The 26,910-nt window shown below is 38.3% G+C and overlaps 1 protein-coding gene across 1 annotated transcript in view; it reads right to left on the bottom strand.

Moving 5' to 3' along the window:
- The window catches only part of VPS13B (vacuolar protein sorting 13 homolog B), a 759,954-nt gene that overhangs the window by 50,889 nt on the left and 682,155 nt on the right, over positions 1-26,910 (bottom strand). Inside the window, exons 44-50 of the mRNA XM_040625596.1 lie at positions 14,231-14,386; positions 5,298-5,561; positions 4,530-4,613; positions 4,177-4,352; positions 3,518-3,688; positions 2,752-2,953; positions 1,447-1,635 (exon numbers count right to left, since the gene is read on the bottom strand). Of these exons, the coding sequence (XP_040481530.1) occupies positions 1,447-1,635; positions 2,752-2,953; positions 3,518-3,688; positions 4,177-4,352; positions 4,530-4,613; positions 5,298-5,561; positions 14,231-14,386 (1,242 nt within the window). The remainder of the gene's footprint in view (positions 1-1,446; positions 1,636-2,751; positions 2,954-3,517; positions 3,689-4,176; positions 4,353-4,529; positions 4,614-5,297; positions 5,562-14,230; positions 14,387-26,910) is intronic.

Here is a 26,910-nt window from a genome sequence, read left to right as displayed (position 1 = left end):
TGCTATTGCCTTTTCCACTTTAATTCTCTAATGAGTGTACAGTGGAGTTTTCCAGAGGTTATATGACCTATGATATCATCGCTGTCACGGCTAACAGAATGTGTTTGTGTATTCTTGCATTCTAAAGTTTTTTCATTCATTTCTAGTTTGATGGCCATCAATAGCTAAAACCCACATAAACAAAAGGGTTTTGGAGGTTTGCAATGATTTTTGAGAGGGTAAAGGGGTCCTGGGACTCAAAAGTTCGAGAATCACTAGGAAAGAATAAGGAGATATAAATATATATAATAATATATTTTCCAACAGCCCATTCATTCATTCACATTTATTCAGCACTTGCTGTGGCCACTTTGTGAGGTGCTGGAGGTGATGGGTGTTGGACTGTGTATTGTGACATTTTTTTCCAGGTTTTGATGGTTGATCTCAACTTACAAGTCTTCAGCTTTGGGTGACTCATGCTTACAGCTCTTTGCCATTTACACCACGTTAGAGCCTTTTGGCCGGCAGCGCACAAACATGTGTTGCCCAGACAACTCTGAGGAAATGGATACCAGCCTTGAGTACTGAAGAGAAACCAACTTCTTTGTATCAGAGAAATTTATTTTTAAAAAGTCACCAAATGACACTAACTTATTTTTAAAGAAGCTCTTCAAAGACGCCTGTCAAAATCTCACTTCTCCCCAGAGAAAGCTCATTCGGAATCGTGCTACCCTGATGAAGCAGCCCTTCTAATTTGGGAGGGCTAAGATAACGAAGATACCATGAAGTACAGCCTGAGACCTCCACACGGGACACTATGATATTTTGCTGTCGTACACGCAGGTTAATGTGATTTGTTACTATATTACTCAACTTAATTGCTTTTCATAGACTTTAGAAAAGATTGATACTGAAAATCACACCGTTTGTATACAGTTAAATAACTGATGAAGTAGGTTTTCTGTATTCGTGTCATCGCGGTACCAGTTCTCTGTTCAGGAATAGAACTCCCTCATAACCTTAGGTTCTATGGGAAGATCAGAGTTGATGTCGCTCAGGATGCCCTTTCCAGTAATATAACCTTTGCTATGGGAGGCCTGTCCTTTCACTCAGCGCTCAGAACGTTAGCAACTCTACTTCCTGCTCTAAGGAAAGGCGGCCAAGTACATTGTGGATATTTCGGAGTAAGTTCATTTGCCCCCTACATACGATCAATCAAGTGACTGCTGAGTGTTCTGAAATAGAGAGGTTATTGGATAAATTACGTGACATGGCTTTTATCACTGGTAAAGGAAAAAAAAAACCCTGTGAAACAGAGAGGTCTAAGAAATCACGTGTTTCACTGTTATAAATTGTCTAGAGCATGTAATATCGAAAAGGGACTGAAAAGAAAAGGGTAGACTCATTTTAAACAGGTTGAGGGGATGGCATGCTATTCCCCCTGCGCCACGCAGACTTTGATCCTACCTTTTGATGTCCTGGGAAAGCACCGAGCCTTATTTCAGCATCCACAAACCCTTCTTCGTCCAATGACACAACTTCGCCATTACCTCCATCTTTCCACTTTGGAGATGTCAGGTTATGGACCAGTTTAATTGCTACTGACTTGTGCACAGTGTTTGTATTTGCCCAGTATATTCCAATTTGAAAAGCCTCCTGGAAAAATAATGCCTCAATTATAAAGTATTTTTCTTAACTTTGATAGTTTTACTTCAATTCACAGGAAATTTTTTTATATTATATAATAGGTCTACTTAGGCCACCAAATCCCTTTATGAGTTTTGTTTTTGTTTTTGTAATGGTAACATACATTTTATTTTAGTTCAATGTTTTAATTCACAATGGAATTCATATTTATGGAAGGGGGAAAAAAAACCCAACCCAAACTGTGGCTCCCCTATAAATAACAAAGACTTAAAATGGAGGGTTTCATTTCATTTGACTAAAGAATAATATGCAACCTTAGGTACATGTAGGTCAACATTCCAATTCCATAAGGTAACATCATCTATTTAAAAAAAAAAACACGCAGGAAAAATGCAATTGAATAAAGATGTTCATGAACTAGAGCTCAAAAAGAGGACTCTCCAATTGTACCCCACCAGGAAAACATTTTATCTAGGAGTTCCCTGCATTCTCTTTTCTTACAGATTTATGTGCTTTCTTGAAATGGGTTCGCCTTATCAAGAAAATTCTCTTGTGATGGAACATAGTCTTGCTGTGAAATTCTGTTTTACATTAGGGTTCCCCCCCATGCCAGTAATGACTCCATATTGTTATTACCAACAATTGGGTGGACATCCATAATTAGGGACATCCAGGTCCACTTATAAGGGAAAAGGGACCCTGAAAAAATAGTTGCTCAGAAATCCTCAATTTTACCCACCTTGCAGATCTCTGAGAATTTCTGTAAGAACCACAAGTCTATCTAGGGAGTGGGTTAGCACAGAATATGGCTCTATATCCTTAACATACCCTGAGCAGGCCAATCCTAATGCTTGTCAAATATCCTGTACACAATGAAAATGAAAATGTAACTAGTACAAGTTATCAAATTCAATGATAACTCAAGCATGAATACTGCTGATGGGGGAACAAAAAGCCATCTGAAATGTCTCTGAATATCAAAGAACATTCCATACCCCTTACATATGCATTTAAGAGGACAGTTTTCTACAACTGATTCTGTTAGGAATATAAATGTGACCTCAGAATAAAGGCTAGTTGTTGAAAGAAAAGAATTCATATTAGCTAAAAAAAAAGTTATAGTACCTGAAAATTAGGAGGGATAATAATTTTGCCAGCAGGAACCTGTAGAACAATCTTCTCTCCTTCAAACAGCCAGAGGTCCCACTTGGATTGATTGATAAGCAGGGCCCAGGGTAGAAGCTCTATCAACAAGGTTCTAACATATGGCTTCCAGACTGACAGCTTTACTCGCATTGGGCTATCCCACTGACTCAGCTGTTCATTCCTGTTCCAAATACCACATCCAAGAGACTCAATGAAATACAATGACTTCAGCATTCATGAAATATGTTTAAGGATTCCAGACACACGACGCTCTTGTATGACACCTCTTCACACCAGAATCACCCAATGCCGAATGTGCATTCAGGAGAAACTTCTCATGCAATTACGTTCTAGATTATGAGTACAGCAGTCCATAAAATACATCTACCCAGACGATAAAAGGTCAGAATCTGATAGATACATGCAAATATCTTCTTTTTAAAACACCTTTTGGGGTGCTTGGGTGGCTCAGTTAGTTAAGTAGCAACTCTTGATTACGGCTCAGATCTCAGAGTCTTAGGATCGAGCCCTGGGTCAGACTCCATGCTCAGCGGGGAGTCTGCTTGAAATTCTCTCCCTTTCTGTATGCCTGTCCCCTCACTTGCCCTCTCTTACTCTCTCTCTCTGATAAATAAATAAATAAATCTTTAAAAACCCTTTTATGGTATCTAACATTTTGGTTAATGGTCATTTATTTATTAATGTTGAGAAATGTTTGTAGAAAAAAATTGCTGGATAACATTACCTGTCAGAATCCTTTTTATTATAGGGCCACATGGGTTGAAGGGACTTTTCTGGCCCATAGAATTCATCAAGGATCTGATTAATTGTGCCTCCAGGGTGTATCTTAGTGGCTATTTGCTTAATGAGGGAGGTTGAGATGGGAACAGCACAGTGGGAAGGATCATCTTCTTCTCTAGGAAATGGAAAAGAAAAAATAGGAGTAAGTATCAGATTTCTAAAGTGGTCTAAAATTTATTGAAAAAAAAATTGAACTATAGATGTATTATAGACCAATACCTTTTGTGACACTGAGTCAATGTTTGGTGATTTAGGGATTGGTGACACAGTTTTTGGATGATCTGGGTGGGCCCCTTCTCCCTGTCCCCGCCCCCCACATGCTTGGGTGAGAGCTCTATTCATCTCTTTTTCTACTAGAGAAATTATGTGTCAATTAAGTTTCCCAATCCTTCTTGTTTATATCTAAGTTTAATGAAAGAGGCTGAATTTTATCCAAAAACATTGAAGAGGATAAGAGAACACTAGGCAGGGCAATTTTTAAATATCATTCTCATAAGATAAGGAATTATACAAAAAATTCTATCCTCCTTCTTCCCCTTCAATAGTACAAGGTTGCTTTTCTACTGAATCTCTCTTAGGAAAACGTAAGGACTTTTCCAGTACCTTGCTTGAAATGTTAGGTGATGCACAAGGTCAGGTTCTATGTTTTGCAGTGGTTTTTCCTGTCCTTTTCCTGGAATAATTTGTGTTTCACTCAATCCCAGACTCCTTTTCTCCAAATGTATGATAATGGGGTCTGGAAGATGACTCCTCATGATAAAAAGAGGGCTGAACACAATCTATAAAAATAAAAGGACAGAACAACTTTCATATTTGCTTTGTTGCAGTATTCCAGCTGTTTGATGCTGAAACAAACTTGTAATAAATCTCTTCCCTGGGTCACTCTGACCTTAATTTATTTCAGAACAGGAAAGGTCAGAGTCATATACCATATTTTTGGGTTGGAAAGCACTCACCATTCGCTGCTGCACTTGAGAGTTGGGTTCTAATGTCAAAACTGTGCACCAGACATAAAAAATGGAACTGTTTGAAGACGGCACCTGTGCATGAGGTAGAAGAGGCTTCTATTAAATACTGAGCAGCTTACTAATTAATCAAAATGAGGCACAGATAGAACGTCAGTTGGGAGGATTAAACAGTTTAAAGTTATAGAAAAAAGCCATTAAAAACAGAGAATAAGCGAAACCAGACTTCATTATGGCATAAGGTGAATGTGCAGTGAGTCCATGAGGCCAATGCCTTCTTAGAGACAAAGGCATTGGTATGAGGAGAGACTGAGCCAGGACTGGGGGTGCGAATGGCAGGGAGGATTTGTCCTTCACGGCAAGGAAACTGATGATGGTGGAGCATGAGGAGGAGATAAAAAAGGAACAGACCGTTGCAAAGATTCTCCAGTGGGCAGGATACCAGCCCCCCACCCCGCCCCTGCACCCCCACCCCAAGCCCTGGTGCATCAGGATCTTTCTCAGGCTATAACTTGCCTCCACCTGAAAGGGGTAGCGTCTTGGCTCTAAAAGCTACTGGAACTGATACAACAGCTGTGTTGTTGTGGGATGGGAGGAAACTGTTTGAGAAGCAATATTCAAAGTCTTTTCATCTTATTTCAGATCTCCCTCTTCTGTGCAGGTCAGTTTTTAAATAAAGTGCTGCACTGAATATAAGAGCATAATGAGAAAGTTTTAATTTTAAAACTGCTCTATTCCAGATTGTCCTACTTCTCATACCTGAATGACAAGGCTGTACTCAGGGGACTTAGATTCCAAGCATACGTCTCTTGACCAATCTTCATCTCCTTTGGCCTTCACACACAACTCTGTCAGTTCGCTGTTTTCTAGTATGTATGAAGGCAATTTCCGTTTGGCTGTGAGGCAGTCAAAATGTTCTCGAATCACAGCCTGTCCATCTTGACCAATGTAATGCTGAACGACTTTTAGTTCTATGCTTTGAGACAAGTAACTACAGATGATCTGTCTTCCACAGATGATAATCTAAAAGATAAATAAATAAATAAATAAATAAATAAATAAATAAATAAAGTTTCATCCATTCAGCTTTCCTGAACTGGTAACATGTTAATTGTTCAGACAGAATTACCTATGTTGGTTTTGACGGAAAGAACATGAAGCCGTGAGCTTATTTAGAGCACACAGGAAGAAAGGCTTGGGAGGAGAAAGGGATTTTGCTTTGGTCACGTTGAGTTTACGGCAAAGGACAGGCCCGCAGCCAGCTCGAAATACTGGGCATGTGCTGGGGAGTGAGGTGGGGCTGGTGATAGAGGACTCAGGGAACGAAAGCCTTGCAATGTGCACAGATGGAAAACAGTTGACCTGGAAAAGATGTGGAGGCTTAAGCCAGCAACTGACCAACAGCATAGGGGCAGACTCAGGGGCAAAGAGACGGAGAAGGGGCCCGAGAAGAAGAGGCAAGGGAGAGTGGAGGGAAGCCAGGGGAAGCTGAAGCCCTGAGAGAAGAGACCTCCCAGGAGGTGGCAGTCAGTGGTGCCACAGGATTTGGCAGTCACAAAGGACAGGGACAGAGTACAAGACTTCAGCTCTGGTGGCTGAGAGGCCAACTGGGGATTTATCTATTTCCAAGGCTGGTTTCCAAGGGTTTCTTGCAGTCTTATGCAATAAGAGATCACTTTATGAACTGATAATACCAACAACTTTTCAGTCAGATGCCTAATTACAGTTTATTTTATTCAGGTTTTCCCATAGAGTAGAAGCATGTGGCTTTGTAAAATACACAGAATGATCCAAAAACTCATGGATCACCCAATTTTTCATCCAGCTAAGAGTACAGTTCACAGTAGGCATTAAGAAATCTCTCTTAAATTGGTTGAAATTGAAAAGATAATACAAAACTTATTCCTATGCAGTGAATCCTTCTGTAATATGAATATTCACCATGACTGGAAAACATAGGACTTTCACACACTGGATTTTCTTATTTGCAATATTTTTTTCCAGATTATAAAAATAATAATCACACGCCCCTCCCATATATATGTACTTTACTTGAAGTTTACATATAAACTACATATATATGTAGTTTAATATGAATTAAACATCTGATGGTTAATTTTATGTGTCAATTTGAATGGGCCATGGGCTGCAGATACTTGGCTAAGCATTATTCTGGATGTGTCTGTGAAGGTGCTTCTCGATGAGGTTAACGACTGAATTGGTAAACTGAGTAAAGCAGAATGCCCTCCCTAATGGATGGGCCTCGTCCTGTCAACTGAAGACCAGAATAGAACAAGAGCTTGTGTGAGAGGGGACTCCTCCTGCCTGACTGAACTGAGACATTGGTCTTTCCTGGCCTTTGGACATGGACTAAAAAACATCAGCTCTTCTTGGGTCTTTAACCTGCTTGCTTTCAGGCTGGAACTACATGTCAGCTCTTCTGGGTTATTTCAGCCTCTACAACTGTGTGAGCCAATTTAAAATAAATCTTTCCCTCCCTTTCTCTGCATACATATGTATGTACACGCACACGCATACGTATGAGTACACACACACACGCACACATCCTATTACAAAGCATTTTTACAAATTAACTCTTTCATTCTCACAGCAACCATATAAAATAGGTGTACTAGTACTCATCTTAACAAGGAGAAAAACAGAGGCACGGAGATGTTGGATAACTTGACCGATGTTACCCAGACTGTGTTGATAATCACTCTGAAGATCTGTCTTTCGTAAAATTAATACCTACTAATTGAGAAAATATAGAAACTATAAAAAGAGAATAAAGAGTGCCCAACATAATGTAAATGCAGCAGATGCCACTGGTTCCATTCCAAAGAGGTGGTCCCTCCTTTTCCCTGGTTATTAATAACCCTGATTTGGTTTAGGTCTCAAAAAGCAGCCAAGTACTCAGGGAAGGTGAACACCTCCATGGCCCCCAGAGTCTGTGTCATAATTGGCACAAACTAACCCTTGTAATTCCAATTCTCCTTTTGCCAATGATTACTTTAGGGGTGAACACGGGGCACTTTTGGCTAGTAATATGAAAAGGGAAGACTGCTAAAAGGCTCTGCAAAAGATCTTACTCCTTAATAAGGGAGACAATTTGAAAAGAGAAAGCTCTGCTTCTCGTCTGTCACAGTGGATGTGGTGAGAATATATGTATATATATATATATATATACACACACACATATATATATACACACACNTATATGGCTAGCTTTTGTAGCCACCTTGAGACAAAAAAGGCAAATCCAAGAGGATAGCAGAGAAACAGATACAGCAACGAGTAGCTTAATTAACCAACACCTGACCTGCTTTATTCCTTCTTATGAGATAATAAATGTAAAATAGGACCAATAATAGTATCTGTCTCATTAGCTTACTATGAAGACTAAAAGCCTATTTTGTTACCTCAAACTGAAATCACCTTAATGGATACATTTTCATATGTGGTTAAGAGGACTCTGTAAACATCACTCTAAATAAACCATCATTTATACACACAAATAAGATTATTCATGAATGAACTATTATTTACCCAAAACAAACCCGCTACATTGATAGACCAAAAATTAAATGTCATTGCTGTTTCAATACATTAGTTGAACAGTGAAGTTTAGCATTTTCTTAAACATTTATTTTCTAACTATCTATTCCTTTGATTTTTCTTTAGAAGGAGCATATCTGTAAAAACCAAGCTGTGCTTAATTGATACATTACTTGTAGGCACTCTGGCCATTATAATCTTTTAAAACAATGTTTTCTCAATAACAAACACAGAAGTCAACTGAACCGTGAGTCCTGAGTTAGCAGGCAAGCTTTTCTTTAGCATATGCTAGGGGTTACTAGGCACTCGTGGTTAAGTCTTATGAGGCCTTAGCATTGTCTAACTTTAAATAAACATGTGAAAGCTCTGAGGCAGTATTTAATTCTGTTCTTCCTCTTGATGTGCCCAGGCCTGGCAATGTATGCATGCTGCTCTTGCCTCAGAACCTTTGGGCCCCATGAGATTTAGGAGAGAATTTTGCTGTCTCTCACAGAAACCACAGAATCTCTGCAACCATCTGGGACTCACTTTGTCTAAAGACAAAGATCCTCTTGGTGGGTTTTTATAGTTTCATTTTCAACTATAAAGCCTGTTAAATAGGCTTTCAAATTTGATAAAAAGAAAACCCTTAAAAGTGGCCAGGGAGAGAAGGCTACTTGGATGAAGGAAAAACCAAAATGGCTACTCCTAGGAACGGTGTTCTTCATAGCTGCTCCCACGCAGGGTTCAGTGAGAGCCATGTCTGCTTTTCTTCAAAGTGGCAACACTTACAATGCCTTTATTTTGAAAATTATGGTTAGAATTTCAAGATTAATTTATCAGTTGAAGACAGCTACTTAATTTTTTTTAAATGTAGGGTTTCTCTTTAATACATATTTCCAGGTTTCACACTAATTCTCCTCTTTCCCCAAAGCCACAAAGATGTGTATTGAAGATTTCCACATATGATTTTACTTAGCAGGTTTCAGAACTCTTATTAGATCAGTGCCAAGAAGAATAGTGATATTAAAGAATAACTCCAGAGCACCAGATGCACTGGAAAATGATATCTTAGCCCTGATTAAAAGTGTATGTATAAAGATACAAATATATATACATACGTACATATGTACATTTACGTTTTTAGAGTGGTAAAGCTTTCCTCAGTGAGAGGATGGGAAACGTGGACGTCAATGTGTGTACATGGGTAACTGTGTAATGTACAAAGTTCCTGAGAAATTTTGTATGTGGTCAGTTTTCATTCAGTTGGGGAAATGACAGGGGCATAAGAAAGGCAGGGTACAGGTAACCAAGCCTCATTGTTCAGGAGTGCATTAGCCAATTCTCCAGTACCCAGGGGCGTGTTAATGTAGTTAAGGTACATCAGGGAGCTGCACACACTCACCTCCCCAAATGGGGCTTGGAAATTAGGCAGCTGTGGTTTATTGCAAATTTCCTGGCCCAGGTGGGGTAGAAGGAAAGAAGCCAAGATGTGAGAGAGGCAGGAATCCACGAAGCAGAATCTTCTGAAACCTTGATTCCTATCTTCCTTCCCAACCTGGCTAATTGAGGAAATCCTGTGTCTCTGATGTACTTTAACAGGAGCTAATCTGAATTTTAGTTAATCTACCCTGACAATAAAACATTAAACCCAACTGAAAGACTAGGAAGGTTTTTCACAACTTTGATATATGCACAGTTGTTCTGAAGTTGGTGGTCTGCTGAATCTTTCAGTATGACCTGGGTTCAGTATAAACCATTTTCCATTTGCTTCCTCCTAGGTTTAAACGGATTGCTGTTTCTGTGTCCCACTTTTCACTATTCTGCTAAGTGTTTAAAATGGCCCTAATTTCGAGCCCAATCTCATTCGGCTATGATTATAAATGCTAAAACACAAAGTATAAATTTCGTGTGTGTATGTGTGTGTTTTCCATGACAGTGGGAATGGAAAATGGACTTTGCCAGTTCCCGTGGGAGAAGATGGCACTTCTTTCAAAAAGCTAAATGCAATGGGAGGGTGGCTTATGCTTCCAGTATTGTTTTCTGCAAAGTCCTTTTCTGTCTGGCTACATCCTTTTTTTTTTTTTAATAAGATCATTTATTTAATAGGATACAAGCAGAGAAAAGTGTGAGAGGGAGTCCCTGCAGAAAATAATTACCAAACATCCAATGGTGCAAATAACATTTGGAAATCCTGAAATGAGATTTGTCACCAGATGCCTTAAAATCTATATATTTGACATTAACAGAATGATTCAAAGGATTCCTTGAATTTCTAATGTATGGAAAATTTTTTGTTAGTCTGATTTGAATCCCACTTTACGTTAAGATTTTTAAGAAATGCTAATAGTTTGAAAAACTCAGAGAGTCAGTAGATGGTTGCGATAAATCTATATGTTCAGTTATTTAAAGGATTTAATGTAGCCCTAACAAGAATCTGGCGACACAAAACAATGAATTTTGGTTAAAGAATAAAGTACATCTTTTCAGTCTGGGAAGATGTATCAAGTACCACAAAAACATTCACATCCTTTGCTCAGGTAATTAAATTTTATAGCAAATTATTTTAAGGACAGACACAGACATTTGGACATACATATGTACATACACAGATATTTATTTAAGGATTTATTATGGCAACAAATTGGAAATTATCTAAAAGTGCAGCAACGAGGGGATGTCTAAATGTGTTTCAACATACCATATGGCAAATTATTATGCAACCATTAAGAAGATAGTTCAGGAATTGTAGATAACATGAGAAGATAAGCATCATATAATGTTAAGTGAAAAAAACAAGTTGAAAAACTAATTATAACCAGATCTCAAGTTGGTTAAAAAGTATCTGCATAGAAAAAAAGAGTAGAAAAGATACACTGAAGTAGTAACAGTATTTATCTTTGGGTGGCAGAAATATGGGTAATTTTCTTTTCTACTTGAGACTTCTCTGTGTTTTCAGAAATATTTTAAAATAGTGAACATAAAAACAACAACAGTGAACTAATATTTACTGGGTCCTTTCTTTTGCAAAAGGAATATGACGCACAGAAAGGTTAAGAAACTTGCCTAAGATAGGGCTAGGAAATCTCTTATAGTCAGGGAAAAAAAAAAGGTAAGTAACATTTTGTGAGAATTTTTTAAAAAGGTACTTTTCATGGCCAACCTTTCTGATTTACGGCATACTGTTGCAATGTGTAGTATCTGACCAGGAACACCGTATATATTAATTTATCCCTGAAACTTCATATTATTCCGTGAAGACACATAATATCTATGCAAGAAGGAGGCACTATCTTTTTTTTTTTTTTAAGGATTTTTTTTTAAAGATTTTATTTATTTATTTGACAGAGAGAGAGACAGCCAGCGAGAGAGGAAACACAAGCAGGGGGAGTGGGAGAGGAAGAAGCAGGCTCATAGCGGAGGAGCCTGATGTGGGGCTCGATCCCATAACGCCGGGATCACGCTGAGCCGAAGGCAGATGCTTAACGACTGCGCCACCCAAGCGCCCCTTTTTTTAAGGATTTTATTTATTTAGTTGAGAGAAGAGAGAGAGCATGCACACACCAATGAGAGGAGGGGCAGAGGGGGGAGGGAGAGGGGAGGCAGATTTCCCGCTGAGCGTGGGGCTGGAGGCAGGGTCCATCCCAGGCAGGATCTGAGATCATGACCTGAGCCAAAGTCAGAGGCTTAACCGACTAAGCCACCCAGGCGCCCCAGAAGAAGACACTACTGTAACATGACAAAGTCCAACCAATGTCCTGCATGCTTGGGAATATTTCATTATTGTAACTATGGATTGAGTTATGACAGTGGGCCAGGCACTATTGTTAAGCACTTCACATATACAAATTCATTTAATTCTCACACTAACTTTGTGCAAAGGCAGTATTACTATCCCCATTTCACAGATCAGGAAATTGATTCACAAAGAGGTTAAATAGCCTGAAGTTCACACAGCTAGCAAGGAAATACACAGCCAGAGTGGCTATGATCTTAACAACCAATGATATACCATGAGAACCATTTCTCCATGGAGTGACCCTGCCATTCCATTAATTGGTAACTGTTCTAGCAACCATATACAAAAGAGCTGAATGAATTGGGAAAGTTTGGACCAGAGCCATGGTGGTCAAAGTGTGACCCCTGGACCAGCAGCATCAGTATCACCTGAGAATTATCATGTTACACCCAAGACCTGCTGAATCTGGAACTCGGAGGGTGGGGCCCAGCAATCTATGTTTTAACAAGCCCTCTAGGTGATACTGATGTACATGCGAGTTTGAGAATCACTGGCCTAAGGAAAAGGAAGCTAAGGGGAAACATCCCAGCTTCCCTTGTGTTTTTGAAGGACTGTAATACAGAGAAGAGATAACTTAGTCCTCACCATAAGTTGTTGTGTACATCTCACAAGTTCTGATGAGTGGTAAAAACTGGCTGAATGGTGAGAGATTTGGGCTCAAAATTAGGAAAGAGCTTCATTTAGAGCTGGAAGTAACCAATTATGGAAAGGGCTGCCAGGTGAGGAAATGAGCGTCTTATCATCTGGATTATGCAAATGGATGCTGAATGACCACTTCCCAGGACTGCTGGTGAATGGCAAGGTGGATAAGGCATTCTTGAAAGACCATGAGTGACAGAACCAGAAAATCAGAATGTATTAATTGGGCAGATAGTTACTGAGAGCATATCCAAGGAAGACAGTTCTGAGGGCAGATGAAAGTCAGTGACACGTCTTGTCCTTATGACTTTGTAGCTCAAAGCTCACGCTCAGCTAGGCTGGCCCCATCATGAGTCCCAGTAAGACCCATTTGTCCCATATTCCTATCTTTATGTTACACTGCCTACTTGGAATGTCCTCTCTTAATCCAAATTCTGTTTTCCAAAGCCCAACTCGAGTCATATCTTCTTAGTGAAACCTCTAAATTCCCTTCATACTTACTGTCAGTTGTACACACTGTTGGGTTTACATAAATTTGCAATTTAAGAGCAAAAATTATATCACATAGTTAGTGCCTTTCATTTCACTCTGTTCCACTGTACGCAATCAATCAATACTTGAGGAACAGTCAGTTCACTGGGAAGATTCTTCTGCTATATTCTTTCCACCTCTGTTGCCCACGATAATGAGAACATGAAGACCAGCTCCCTGATTAGGTGCAGACCAAGAACGTATATGGTACAGGTCCTACTGTTCACCTCACCACTTGCTTCCTGTCTACCCCCTGGCACATGGCAATGGACTAGCCCATGTCGCTTGATAAGAAAAGCTCCCCTTTTCCTTTTCCAGGGACTGAGGGCTGTTTCTATCATGTCCTCCATTCACACAAGCTCTGGATAGCCTGTTACAATCCAGATGCAGATGTATACATTAAAACTCTTATGACAAATCCAGTTATGATGTGTGCAGTGAAGCCAGTTTTCAGATTTTAATACTTCCTTTTTTTCTTTCTACTCTTGTCATATGCGCCATGCTTGAAAAACATCTTTTAAAAACCACATTTTCACATCTTAAGAACACAAAAAAAGTGTCAGATACTTTTTTCCCCTTTGCAGTCTTAGAACTTCAAAAACAGCCAAGAGGAAGTTTTATAAAATACGTAAAAATATGTGCTGAGAGCTGAGGTTTTATATGCCAAGAGTTAGACTGTAGTGAATTTTTACTGCAGTTAATATTAACTCCTAGGAAAAGAAAGCTTGCTGGAGACCCAGGCCCACTCTGTCATGGGAGGTATCACAACACTTTCTCGAAGATTATTCTTACATGTTTGAGAACCAACTCCTGGTTATCCACTGTTGGATTATCCAGAGTCCCCAACACCCGGTGCTTCTTTTCCTTCTTAATAAAGGCCTTTGGCTATTTCACAGCTCATTAGCACCTCTACCAGAAGGTAGGTGGTGACAGGGAGAAGAGGTGAAAGTAAAATCAGTAAATTTTACTGCTCGTTAGCAGCTCTTGTAAAAGATGTGGGACAAAGGGTTTGAAGCCATCATCATCCTCAGGATCATCGACAAGCATGTATGAAGTTCTCACGTGCAGGGTAGTAGCAAGCACACGCAGGCATACCGCTGTGGGTTTTTTCGTTATTAATTACTTTCATTCTTTAAGTGCGTGAAATAATTAAGAGCTGTCTGGGTCACGAACACACGGAACTCACCTGTTTTTGCACCCCACTGAGTTGCCGAACCTTGATGACGAGGGAAGCAGTCCGACCCTTGTACTGAATAGTTCTAATAAACGTCCCTGCGTGGTCCACACTGAAGGGCTCTGACCAGCGCCAATTGCCCCAACCTTCAATACAGATGTGTAACAGCTGGAGAGAAAAACAATAATCGTCATAATGCCAAAAGTGCCAACAAAAATCTAGTCCTAAAATGAAAGTCTCATTGCTGGAAAACCTTCCTATTTGTAATATTTAGCATCTGTTTTCTTTCTAACCTGCATTATTCACCCACTTCCAGCTTATTCAACCAGGCTAAGAATAGCAAATATGCCACAGAGAGTCAATGTGGTTTTCCAGATCACATTTTAAACCTTCTTAAAAATAATTGTCCTATCAAATGGTAAAAGGCCTGTTGAACATTTGAGAAAAGACCATTTCATTCATCTGGAGGACAAGAAGGTTGAAACGTGAGATCAAAGAACATTGGTCTTGGCTGACAGTTTATTCCTTCTTATGGCTAGACAGTAATTGAAGCAAAATTTCATTTGTGGCATTATTTTTGACCCTAAATTGCCATTCTTTCTTTTTTTCTCTTGATAAAGAGCAAAACAGCAATTCGAGGATGCAATTCATTCAATAGACTCTCTTTATGAGATCACATATATCGTATTAGAACTACCTTCGACAATTTGAATGTAGAAGAAAATGTCTTTGTTCTATTTTTTGCTAGCCACTTATTTATTGTAACGTTTACCAAATGAGTCTCCTGAGTCACATTCATATTTATTCACACAGTATTGCCACTTGTAGTAATATTTAGATTTCTTTCATGATCATCAAATATTTTCTATTTCCACTCCTACTTCCTAAATGCACCGAAGAAAATCAGTTTAACTGAACAAGTATCCAAACAACATAATAATTACTGCTTTTTTAGGATATATGTTTTAAAGAAAATAAACAGCGTTCTATACAATTACTTAGAATAGACATTTTAGGTAGAACATTTATATAATATACAAATCACTATTTTCCTTCATATCATCTATAATTTTTTAAAAGAACAAATCAAAGGCTGATCATATGAAACATTTTCCCAATTAAAATAATGAATAAAACTATAAAAACATTGTATAAGAACTATCATAATAGGCCCTTAAAATAAATGCATTAAAAATTTACATGGGAATTGTCATAATAATAAAAGTCTTTTGATGGGAAGATTATTTTTCAGCTTTAGCATTAGAAGGAAACTTTAGAAAGTGCCTAAATTAAAACATTTCCCAAGGTCACTAGTCATCACAATACGGTTTTGGTGGAAAGTTAAGGGAGGGGCTTTTTTCGGTTTGTTTTAAAATACCTTAATGAAATATTTTTTTAAAAACCTCCTAACTCATCTCCCTGCTTTTCATGTGGCCCCACTCCAGTCCTTCCTCCATGCTACTGCCAGTGACCCTGTGAAATCCAAAAGCTACCATTCAGATGACTTCTAGAAAAGAGAGCTAAGAAACAGAAAGAAAGAAAGAAAGAAAGAAAGAAAGAAAGAAAGAAAGAAAGAGAAAAGAAAGAAAGAAAAAAGAAAGAAAGAAAGAAAAGAAAAGAAAAGAAAAGAAAAGAAAAGAAAAGAAAAGAAAAGAAAAGAAAAGAAAAGAAAAGAAAAGAAAAGAAAAGAAAAGAAAAGAAAAGAAAAGAAAAGAAAAATCCTGGACAGCAAGTACCTTTAGGGAAAATTTGGTCTTATATACACTCTACAACATAAAAGTACCAGAGTTATCTTTGATCTTTAAATATTAGTTACAGAGAAAAAAAAGAAAAACAATAGTGGTGCTTGGAACCATTTCAGTTTTTTTGTAGCAGCAATTGGGAATAAAGCTCAGGGCACACACAAAACTAAAAGAAACAGGAAAGTTGTTTTCTTTGGAGAGACTAGTAGCTGGAAATGACAAAAAAATAATGAGGCAAGGTACCGAAGGTCAAGCTCGGCTATATTTTTCCTGAAAATTCCACAGCCTCTGAAGAAGGGTTCAATGTACACAATGTAATTGGAATTGAGGAGTGTTCGCATTTGCATACGAGCTCAGCTTTAGGTAGCCGCTCCCTCTGTGTGTACCCAGCTTCAACTGACGGAGTGTCACCAAGGAATATGCTGTTGGGTTTCGCTTGGCAGCTCCATGTTCTCAAAATGTTGGCGTAGATATTTGCTTTGAATTATGAAAATCCAGATACGTCTGGATTTAGTTCACACAGAAAAGCTAGGTGGGAGAAAAACATAACACTTCTCCCCACATGCATCACTAGTAGAATATTTGTAATGTTTGGTCGACTGTTCAAAGCATCTAAAGAGCTATTCGATATATATCATTTCTTAGGGAAGGAATTGCATTTTGAAGAGAGAAAACCTACAGAAAGGACCTGAGAAGGCCCAGCACTCCTTCGGTCCTTCTTCCCATGGTGAGACTGCTTCGGGCACTAGACAGCAGTGCTGATACTCATGGACATCCACCAAGTGGGGAAGTTCTGTTCTGTTGAACCAAATGACTAAATTTCACAGCTCCAGGTACTGAACAGTCTCCATTTAAAAACAAATACTCATATATCTATTTTTTTTCCTATGCTGAAGGGTCTATAAAATCAGGCATAAAAATGTGAAATTTGTGTTAGACTACTTGACCCTAATGCGATTTCTCTCTGTCATTCCTCCGATAGATTTCTTTACTCGGGTACTATAAGGAATCTGATATGCTAGCCATTGTGGAGGAAGTAAGGAGGAAGAGCTGTGTCTTTTGTCCGGCAAGGGGCTTACAGTCTTACAGGGAAAATAAAGCATGCATAAATAAATAAGAAGAGGCATTAGGAAAGATAAAACACGGTTCAGGAGTCTAGAGAAAGGAGGGCTTGTTCTAGGCTGTGGCGATCAGGAGAGCTTCGTGAAGCAGTTGGGGCTCAGAGTTACCATAGAATTTCAACTGGCAAAGATGACCATTCTTTTCTGGGCCTAAGTGACAAGGTGAGATGTGAAAGCCAGAAGGTATGCTTGGGGGCAAAGTTAATAGTCTTGAATGGCTGGAGAAAAGGGAACATGAAAAACAGGAGTGAGGGATAAGGTCAGACAGGGAGATCTAGGTCGTGGCCAGCACTGATTTACTAAGCGAGGAATTTGTGCTTTATTGAAGAATTAGCAGGTGGCCACTGAAGCCTTCTGTATAGGGGAGCTATGTGTTGGAAGGAGGGTAAGAGAGTGGTGTGTGGAAGAAGAAGGGCAACTGCAATAGTCAGGAGGAGAGGCAAGGTGGACCAGAAACCTGCAAACATGGGAGAGATGAAGCAATGGCCTTAGCCAAAAATTCGCTATTCTTTGTTGCCTGGAGCCCCTGGTATTTTTATGTTCTCTTATCAACTTGGAAATTTTCTTTCCCTTTTCCCTATTAAGTTTCCCTTACTGACTCACTTCCTCTACCATCTTTTCTATTCAGGCTTTTCATTCTTTTTGGCCTACTTAGCTAGTGTCTAATACTTTCCATCGGGGGAAAAACGTCAAAATAGGAACCACTCTTGTTTGAACTTCTCAATTGGAACTGAAACTAAGCAATAAGGCAGGTTGTACAGTGGCCACACTTGTTGGAAGGGCCCAAGGGGCTACATTTTCTTTTTTTCCAGCAGCCCCAACACCCCCCAGGGCAGCCAGACTAAATTCACAGTTTTTCCACTGATGATCTCAAATGGGAGCATATGCAGCTCTCTCTCATTTTTTTTCAATACAAAATAGAAGTTAAAACTGAATTACTGATCAGGGGGCTGGGGTCAGCTCTCAGGACCACCCACAGTCACCTCCAAAGGGAGAATTCCTGAATCAGTTACAGAGGAAAGAAAAAGAAGATGAAATCTAGGAAAACAGGGTACACCAAGGACGAGAAAGAAAAGGGGATGGCCACATTTTAAAAATTGTATCTTAAATATAAATGAAGGTACAAGATAGTGGTCTGTGAACTTTATTTCACTATTCATTCGAAAACTGTTATCAAGATGATTGCTACCCAAATAATCACAAATAAAAAAATCTGTCTTCAGATTCACTTACACTTTTGCATTTTATAATAATTTACTATACAGTAATATGTAATGTTCTAAGAAGAAACTGAAAATTGAAATAACTTCAAAACTCTTCCCAATCCATTATATTCTTGGTAGAAATTTTAGGTGTTCTAAAAAATTAACATTCAATCCAAGTGAAATAACTTATTAAATATATGTTAATATATTTAACAATATATATTAACAGTACATGTTAATATATATACATATATTAAAGGTTAAGCATCATGTGTATTTTTTAAACTTCTAAACTTATCACTATATCCCAAGAGCCTAGTCCATAGTAGGCATTCAATACATATTTGTTGAATAAATAAATGATTGAGGATTACTGAAAAATAACCTAAAGTAGACATAAAAATTTTTAGTGGGGATATCTGCACATAAAATATCATAAAATTCAGTATCAAATAAAAATATTTAGAAATAATTCCTATTTTTAAAACATTTTTCTTTTTGTCTCTCTATTTTTAAAATTTTAATTTCAGTGCGGTTAATAGACTGTGTTATAGTCATTTCAGGTGTACAATACAGTCATTCAACAGTTACAGGTATTATTCAGTGCTTATCAAGATAAGTGTACTCTTTTTTTTTTTTTTTTAAAGATTTTATTTATTTATTCGACAGAGATAGAGACAGCCAGTGAGAGAGGGAACACAAGCAGGGGGAGTGGGAGAGGAAGAAGCAGGCTCATAGCAGAGGAGCCTGACGTGGGGCTCGATCCCAGAACGCCGGGATCACGCCCTGAGCTGAAGACAGACGCTTAACTGCTGTGCCACCCAGGCGCCCCCAAGATAAGTGTACTCTTAAAAACAATTCCAAGGTTTTTTTATATAATAATTTTTTATTATATTAGTCACCATACAGTACATCCCAAGTTTTTGATGGAAAGTTCCATGATTCATTACTTGCGTTATAACACCCAATGCACCATGCAGTACGTGCCCTCCTTAATACCCATCACCGTCCTATCCTGATCCCCCACCCCCCTCCCCTCTAAAGCCCTCAGTTTGTTTCCCAGAGTCCATAGTCTCTCATGGTTCATTCCCCCTTCTGTTTACCCCCCCTTCCAAGTTTTTGAATGACCTTTCAATACAGGAGATGTGCTTTACATGGGTGATGATACCAGATTAAACTACAAATCAATGTAATCCCTCAGATCCATAATTCAGACACTGCAATAGTGATATTAAAGCATAAAGTAGATCTCAAATGATAGGATAGGCGAGCATTTTGAATGAAAATTAAGTTAAAATTCTTGTCTATCTAAAATAATATCTGGAAAGCTACAGATCAAATTACATAGATCAAAGTTTAACTGCTTGTTTGGAATGTGCAACAGAACTGATAGTACATGTCGTACCAATAAATTAACATAAAAATAAAATGAAATATGTTGCTCATTACTGTTTTTTCAAGGCAGTTAAATTTCAGGATGTTCAGAGCATCTGACGTAATGCTAAAAAACCAAGTGGAAAACTCTCTAGATAATGGCTAATGGCTGGTGTCACCCTGATTCAATACCGGAACTCTCAGAACCCTCTATATTCTTTTACATTTATTGATAGAACATAATCTCACGAGTAAGGAATGAGAAACATGGAAATAAATCATATTCACTTATTTTCTAGTGGATAACTTGGACTCTTTGATGCAGGGTATTTTGGAAGAAAAAGGAGAAAGAGAAAGAAAGCTTTCCAAATCGATGGTCCAGGAGGTGGTATAACAGAGGCCCCTCCATCATCACACAAGCACTGGGTAGCTTGCTCTTCCACCAATGGGACTGCTTGTAGGTTTTCCCTTACGACTAAATTCAATGAAGGCCGCAAATACTGTGCATTCAGCCTAAAACAACCCTTTATGAAAAAGGGAACCCTGGCACACTCACCACACATCCGTTAGAATGAAAACTGTAGCTGGAGGGTAGTCCTTGTCAAAAACCTGAGTTTCAGATACTGACTCATCAATTCTACATAGGAATTTCTCATAGGGTGATAATTATACATATGTGCAAAGATTTACCTAGATGTAAGCTTATTCCAGCATTGTTTTAATAATAAAAATTAGGCACTGCTAGGAAACCGATGAAATAAAAATATTGTAAAAACATTAAGGGCTATCATTTATTAGACACGTACTATGTGCTGAACATTGGTCCCAGTGATTTTTATAGATCTTCTCATTTATTCTTTAACACAATCTCACGAGGTAGGTACTCTTGTTCCATTTTACAGATGAAAAAGCAAACGGAGTCCCAGAGAGGCTGAGCCAGCTGCTCAGAGCCTCGGTGCTGGGAGGGCATGGGATAAGATCTGAACTCAGGTGTGCTTTCTCAGAGTAAGCGGTACCGAGTCTGGTGTGCTTAATCATACTTAGATTGTAGAATCCTCTCCAACTACTGAAGAAAATAATCACAGCATGAAAAAGCATTGAGAATATTAGCAGGAGATTAATAGGGAAAAAAGCACATTATAAAAAGATCTGTGCAGTACACATTCCATTTTTGTAAAATGAAGAAAAAGTAGTTGTGGCTGTTTCTAGGGGAGAAAATGGCTAGAAATGTGCCAGAATGCTAACAGTGGTTATCTTGGGGTTGTGTGTTTTAAGTATTCCTTTGTGTATGTGTTTGGTGTGCTTTTATGTAATTTCCAAATGTCGTACTATAAATATGTATTATTTTGCAATCAGATAAACATTAATGTTATTAAAAAGAAAAATGTCTAATAGAAAGCATACAGAGCCTGTATTTTAAGGGAAAAGAAATGACACATTTCTATTTTAGTAACTCAAATTCAGCTTCCTGCCTGAAGTCTCCCCCTCTGTCCTAGTCGGTGTCACAGCTTTCTCATTCGCACTGCTGGCGCTTTGCTAAAAGGGTGACACGATGGTCAGTTCATCTCTGTAGCCTTCGAGCTCCTTCTATAAGGTCTGGTTTGCTCTACTACTTACATGATCCTTGGAGCAGTTTAATGTAATTACTTGAGCTTTTTCCCCTAGGGCAATAGGTTTTTTTTTTTTTCTTTCCAATATAGCAAATATTTTTAGGATCTACATCCATTAAATGTTTACCATAAGCCAACGAACTAAGCTACACATGGATACAGAGATGAACGAGACACATTACTTGCATTGGAAATTCTCACAACAGAGTGGGAGAAATAGATATTTAACAAGAAAAATTATGCTGCAAAATTTTATGAGAGGAAGGAAAAATTGTTGTAGGACTCCAGAGGTATTCTGTTTGGGGAGTTTGACCAGAGGACGTATTTAGTTACCCAAAGAAATAACATGAAAAAGCATGTTGAAATAGAGTAAATAACAGATATACAGGACTGTTGCTTCTGATAAACAAAAGCAGGAGACAGCCTAACTTGGAGTGGTTCTTCCTGCACAAAATTAATGTCTACAAAGCACACTGAGTGCAGTGCAAACAGGGACAGGTCCTAAAAGTAGCAAGCTATAGCTTAAAACCATTTTTGCAAACAAACAACTTCTTGTCCTACTTCTTGTCAATGTAATTTGGAAAATTAACTTTATAGTATGAACTCATTGGCTTACAATCCTCTACTAGCTTTGATCCTAACCCAAAGGGAACTACTGAATTCTGATCCTGGAAAGGAAAGAGTCATACTGGAACAAAAATCATCGTTTTAGGAAGCCAGGTCTTGCTCTTGCACAGCCAGAAGCATGTGCAGCTTCTTGGGGTGAGGAGACGGGACGTTAGGAAGAGGACCTGCCCACGAGAGAGTCGTGCGGAAAGGGCTAAAGAGGCAGTGAATTCTTGGTCAGTAGCTGCCACTTCCCCTCCGGGCATCAGTCATCAGTAGACACCAGGGACCGGAGCCTTAGAGACACGGACAGAAAACAACTGGCAGTTTCTCAGGCTGTTTGATGTCCTGCTCTTTCTACATCTATACAGAGATGGTAACTCCCAGGGAGAAACAGACTGTGGCCATACTCCGCTGTATTTTATGAGAGGTCAGCACGAGACAAACATGACTGTGGAAGAAAGAGTCAGGAACAACAAAAACAGCTGCCAACAAGGGGAACTGTAGTTTTTCATAAAGTGTGACAGTTTGGGGTGTCAGAGAAGCATGAAAAGATGCAGGAGAAGGTGTCACCTTTGTATAGCTGAGAAATATTAGGACATGCCTGCTAGAAAATGGGAAATGAGAAAGGAACTGCCTTTGTCATTCGGCCCTGCAGCTGGCAAGGAGAATGACAACCTCATCATTCCTCAAGTGATAACGGAGTCTAGCCAAAGACAATCCATACATATAATCACTAACAAACACTGAAAATAAGCCATGTGACCTCTGAGAAAATATTACAAAGCAAAGGGAAGAGAGTATCATCTTAAAAAGTGAGGGGAAGAGAGTAATTACCATAAACGCCCTGTTGCGGAATTCAGGAAAAGACTATCAGGAAAGTTTTTGGTCTTTAAACTGTGCAAAAATACATGATTTCTTTAAAACTGTAGAAAACCACTGAGAGGAAGGAACAGTCCGGCATAAATAGAAAACAGCCTGAGGTTAAAATAAATAGGTGATACAAAAAGGTAATTAGGTAAAACAATGAATACAGGAAAACCTAAAAAATGCGTTTGCAGAATAATGATTTACACTGATGGAAGTAGAGCTAGTATGAATAACTACTATGGAAAAGAAATTGAAAACCTTTAGAGTTAAAGACAAATATGTAAAGAAATAGGACAGAAAATGTCACAGGTATGAAAGAAGACATATACACAATAAATATAAAAAAAGAAATAATTCTATCATATCTTCCATCTAAAGGGCTCTATAGCTTTCAAACCATGCATTGCGTCCTTCCATCATATAGCTTATGGTAAATTATTTGAATTTCCATGGGTAAATAGGATGTTTAATGTCACACTTTCTAGCAAACATTAAGGCTTAATCCATGTTTCAACATATCTATGAGCAAATCATAGAATCTATCTGAAATTAGAAAAGATTTATATTTTACAAGTAATTCTATTTTTTTTTAAAAGATTTTATTTATTTATTTGACAGAGATAGAGACAGCCAGCGAGAGAGGGAACACAAGCAGGGGGAGTGGGAGAGGAAGAAGCAGGCTCATAGCAGAGGAGCCCGATGTGGGGCTCGATCCCATAATGCCGGGATCACGCCCTAAGCCGAAGGCAGGCGCTTAACCGCTGTGCCACCCAGGTGCCCCTACAAGTAATTCTAAACAGAAATCCAAATTCAAAAATTTATTTATGATTTTTCACCGTTCAGGCATCAGTCTCTGCTCAGTCTCTGGCTAAAAATTACATACTTAGAGAAAAAGAAGTTAAAAAAGAAGTAAGAGTAGGATGAATAATTGTGGTACTTCTGACATATACATTGTCTACTAAACAATGGGATGCTTCATGTGTATTCTTTGCTAAAAAATTACTTAAACCCAAATTATCTAAATTAGCAAAAAATATATACTTCAAAAATATTTTTGCAAGAAGAATTCATGAGCAAGTTCTCTTATATTAAAATATAATTTTATGCATAATTTTTGGGACATAAGATTCATAAAATCAGAAATAAAGGCACATAGTAAAAAAAGTATGAAACGACATGTAGGTTTTAAAGAGATCATTTCAGCATTACACATATATTGTTTTCATGTTTCTGAAGAGTGTGGACTTCCCTATATTTAAATGATATGTGACTGAAAAGACATGATACTAATGGCTGCCTCACATCCAGAATTGTGTGAGTCTCTGAGACGGTTCACCCCGATAATAGCCACAAAGAGTTGAAAAGTGAAAATTCAGAAAAATGTGATATGTTTGTGTATGTGTGAATACAGAAAAGGATGGTTTGTCCATAAAATATGAAATAATTCCTATTTTCTTTTAAACTAATTAAGTAAAATAACAACTTCAATTGCTTAATTGAGTTGCACCAACAGCCAGGAGATTTTGGTGCTGTGTAGACACAGTCTTTTCACAGGATGATAGCTGATGGTCGCCATGCTCTTGGTTGGACCCAGCTCTTCAGTGGAAGAGAAAAGAGCATGTTGGATAGAAATAATAAAGAATAATTTAGGTGAGCCGAGAAATGGAAACCAACAAGATAAGAAACAAGAGATACTGTTTAACAGTCATTTAGGTTTGGAAAAATATTCTGCGTTTGTGAGCCGAACTCTCTTTGTTTGAAAATAAATTTTGACTAAATACAAATATAAACAATAGAGAAACCTAACCTAAAAAACTTTCTTTTAAATTGTTCTCAAATGTAACATTCATCATTCAGCAAAATTTACTTTAGTGTAAAATAGAAGACATGCCAACACGTGTCCTAAGAAAGGATAAAACAGTTTGATGCAATCTTTATTTTTAGTTATCATGGCAATTTAGACAATTATAATTGTTACCCCTAATTTTTAATTAGAAAAAAAAGAAGTCAACAGATGGATATAAAAGAAATCCAAAATTTTTATAGTTATTTATTTTCATTTAACTAAACTGCCTTGCCATACTAAGAAAACATTTTTGTAAAGGTTAAATAAAGTATTTCATGGCAACCGCTGCTTCTCAGTGCCTGTATAACAAGAAACATGAGCCAAAGTTGTGCAAGTTGGTTTTCTTTCCCAGTAAGGGAATGTGGTATCTAAGACCTTGTCCTAACTCATTTTATCCCCAAGTGTAAGTCAAGCAAGTCAAATATGAACTAATGCCTGAAGGGAAGTCCCTGACTCCAAAAGTATGGATTATTTCACATTTATCTTAAAATCTGCTCTCAGAGTTCTTAAAATTCACTAACTTGGCAAGTCAGGAATTATCATGAGAAATGAAATAATTTCATAACTATGAAGTCATCCAACATTCCATGCATCTGACACTCATTGGGCTTGGCCATGTCTTGGGCATTATTCTGACCTTTAGATAATAAGCTCTTCAATATCCTGTTCAGTATGGAAATAATTAAAAAGTACCACAGTATAATAGGTGTGCCATTGTCTTTAACAGGGTTAATGCTTTTGTTACAGACTTGTGCTAATAGGTTATGATTAGAGACAATCACATTATGTATGCTGAAATCTTTATAACATTGTTAATCAGTATTTCCCATTACTTAAAAATGGCAAAATACCACGCTTTAATGGTCCAGCTGCATTCCCTTTCTCCAAGTACTCTGTATGAAAATTCACATTTAAAACTAGTTCAGTAAAGGACCTTTATGTTTAGACACGAAGAATTCACATTTCCAGAGCACGGGCTTGTGAAAAGCCTTTGAGTGTCTTGTAAAAAGCTTAAGGAATCTTCAGTACATTTTCCTCCAGAGCTATATTTCAATATCTAAAATTTATTGCCAGAGGAGGGACAGAGAGACCATTAGCAGCACCAGCAGTCATTCCTCTGGGTGCTTCACAGCTGAAATAATCCCCAGTTGTTCTTTTTCATGCTGGCTTGTAGAAAACTCCAGAAATCAGCCCTGGGACTGAATAAAGTGCCCTATCACAATCCTATCTTTGCCATTTCTGGTCAAACTTTAAAAGTTTTAACTAGGTCATACTGCAAATCATTTTTACAAAGAAACTTTGAAAAATACAGGAAAAATAAAACTCAGCCCGAACCTCTGCCTCTCATTTAGAGTGAATGCATTTCCCAATAGAAAATGAAGAAATTCCTAATATGCTCTAGCTTCTAGATACTTACTAACGAAAAGTGTTAGGGCCCAATTTACCTCTATTGGTTACTTCACAAGGCCCTCTAAGCTTCCACAGAGAATGCAAATCTCATGGAATCTCTCACAAAACTGAAATATTTGAGAAAGAAAGGTGAAGGGACAGAGTCTACAGTCTACTGCCTTGCTCTTTCAATTACTGCCTAAAACTGAAATAAAGATGCAGTCAGTGGTGACGGGACAGTAGGTTCCGGGTACTCAAATGGAGTCAGTGTTTACAGAATATTTGGGATTAAAATCCTTGCCAGATGGTCCCAAGAAGTGTTTACCTCACTGTTGATTTTAGCTATCTGAATGTCAGCAACAGTAAAAAGAAGCTTGTTACTGCCACTGGGGAGCAAAGGCATACAATCCTTCCTCCCCACATGGAATTGCTAGTTGCAGACAGCTGTGCCCTACACAGCTAGGGTGATACTGGAGGCTTCTGGGAATCTACTTCCATGGTTAGAGAAGGAGATAATGTGTGGCAAAGTTAACTTGAAATGATTTACTTGAAATCGCTAATATTTGGTAACTATACAATGTACTTTTAGTTTATGACAAACAGTAAGATTTTTTTCACAGTTAAATTGGGAAGAGTTGGGGACGCTTGGCTGGCTCAGTTGGTAGAGCATGCAACTCTTGATCTCAGAGTCATGAGTTCGAGCCCCATGCATGGTATAGAGTTTACTGAAAAATTAAAAGAATAAATTGGGAAGAGTTGGACATGCACGTGGACCTGAAAGGTGCTCTCATTTGGAGAATACTGTCAGTTCCCTCCTGTAGTCATCTACTTTTGTCATAGTTTTCATTAGTGGCCATTGGGAGGTCAAAGGGGAGGAGGTGTGGGAGACCAGGAGCCACTCAATTAAAAGCCCAACTTCACTGACAGTA

This window comes from Ursus maritimus, unplaced genomic scaffold (assembly GCF_017311325.1).
Source record: "Ursus maritimus isolate PB19 unplaced genomic scaffold, ASM1731132v1 scaffold_9, whole genome shotgun sequence".
NCBI classification, from domain to species: domain Eukaryota; kingdom Metazoa; phylum Chordata; class Mammalia; order Carnivora; family Ursidae; genus Ursus; species Ursus maritimus.
The sequence above is the reverse complement of the archived record's forward strand: the minus strand, read 5'-3'. Positions and strand labels throughout refer to the sequence as shown.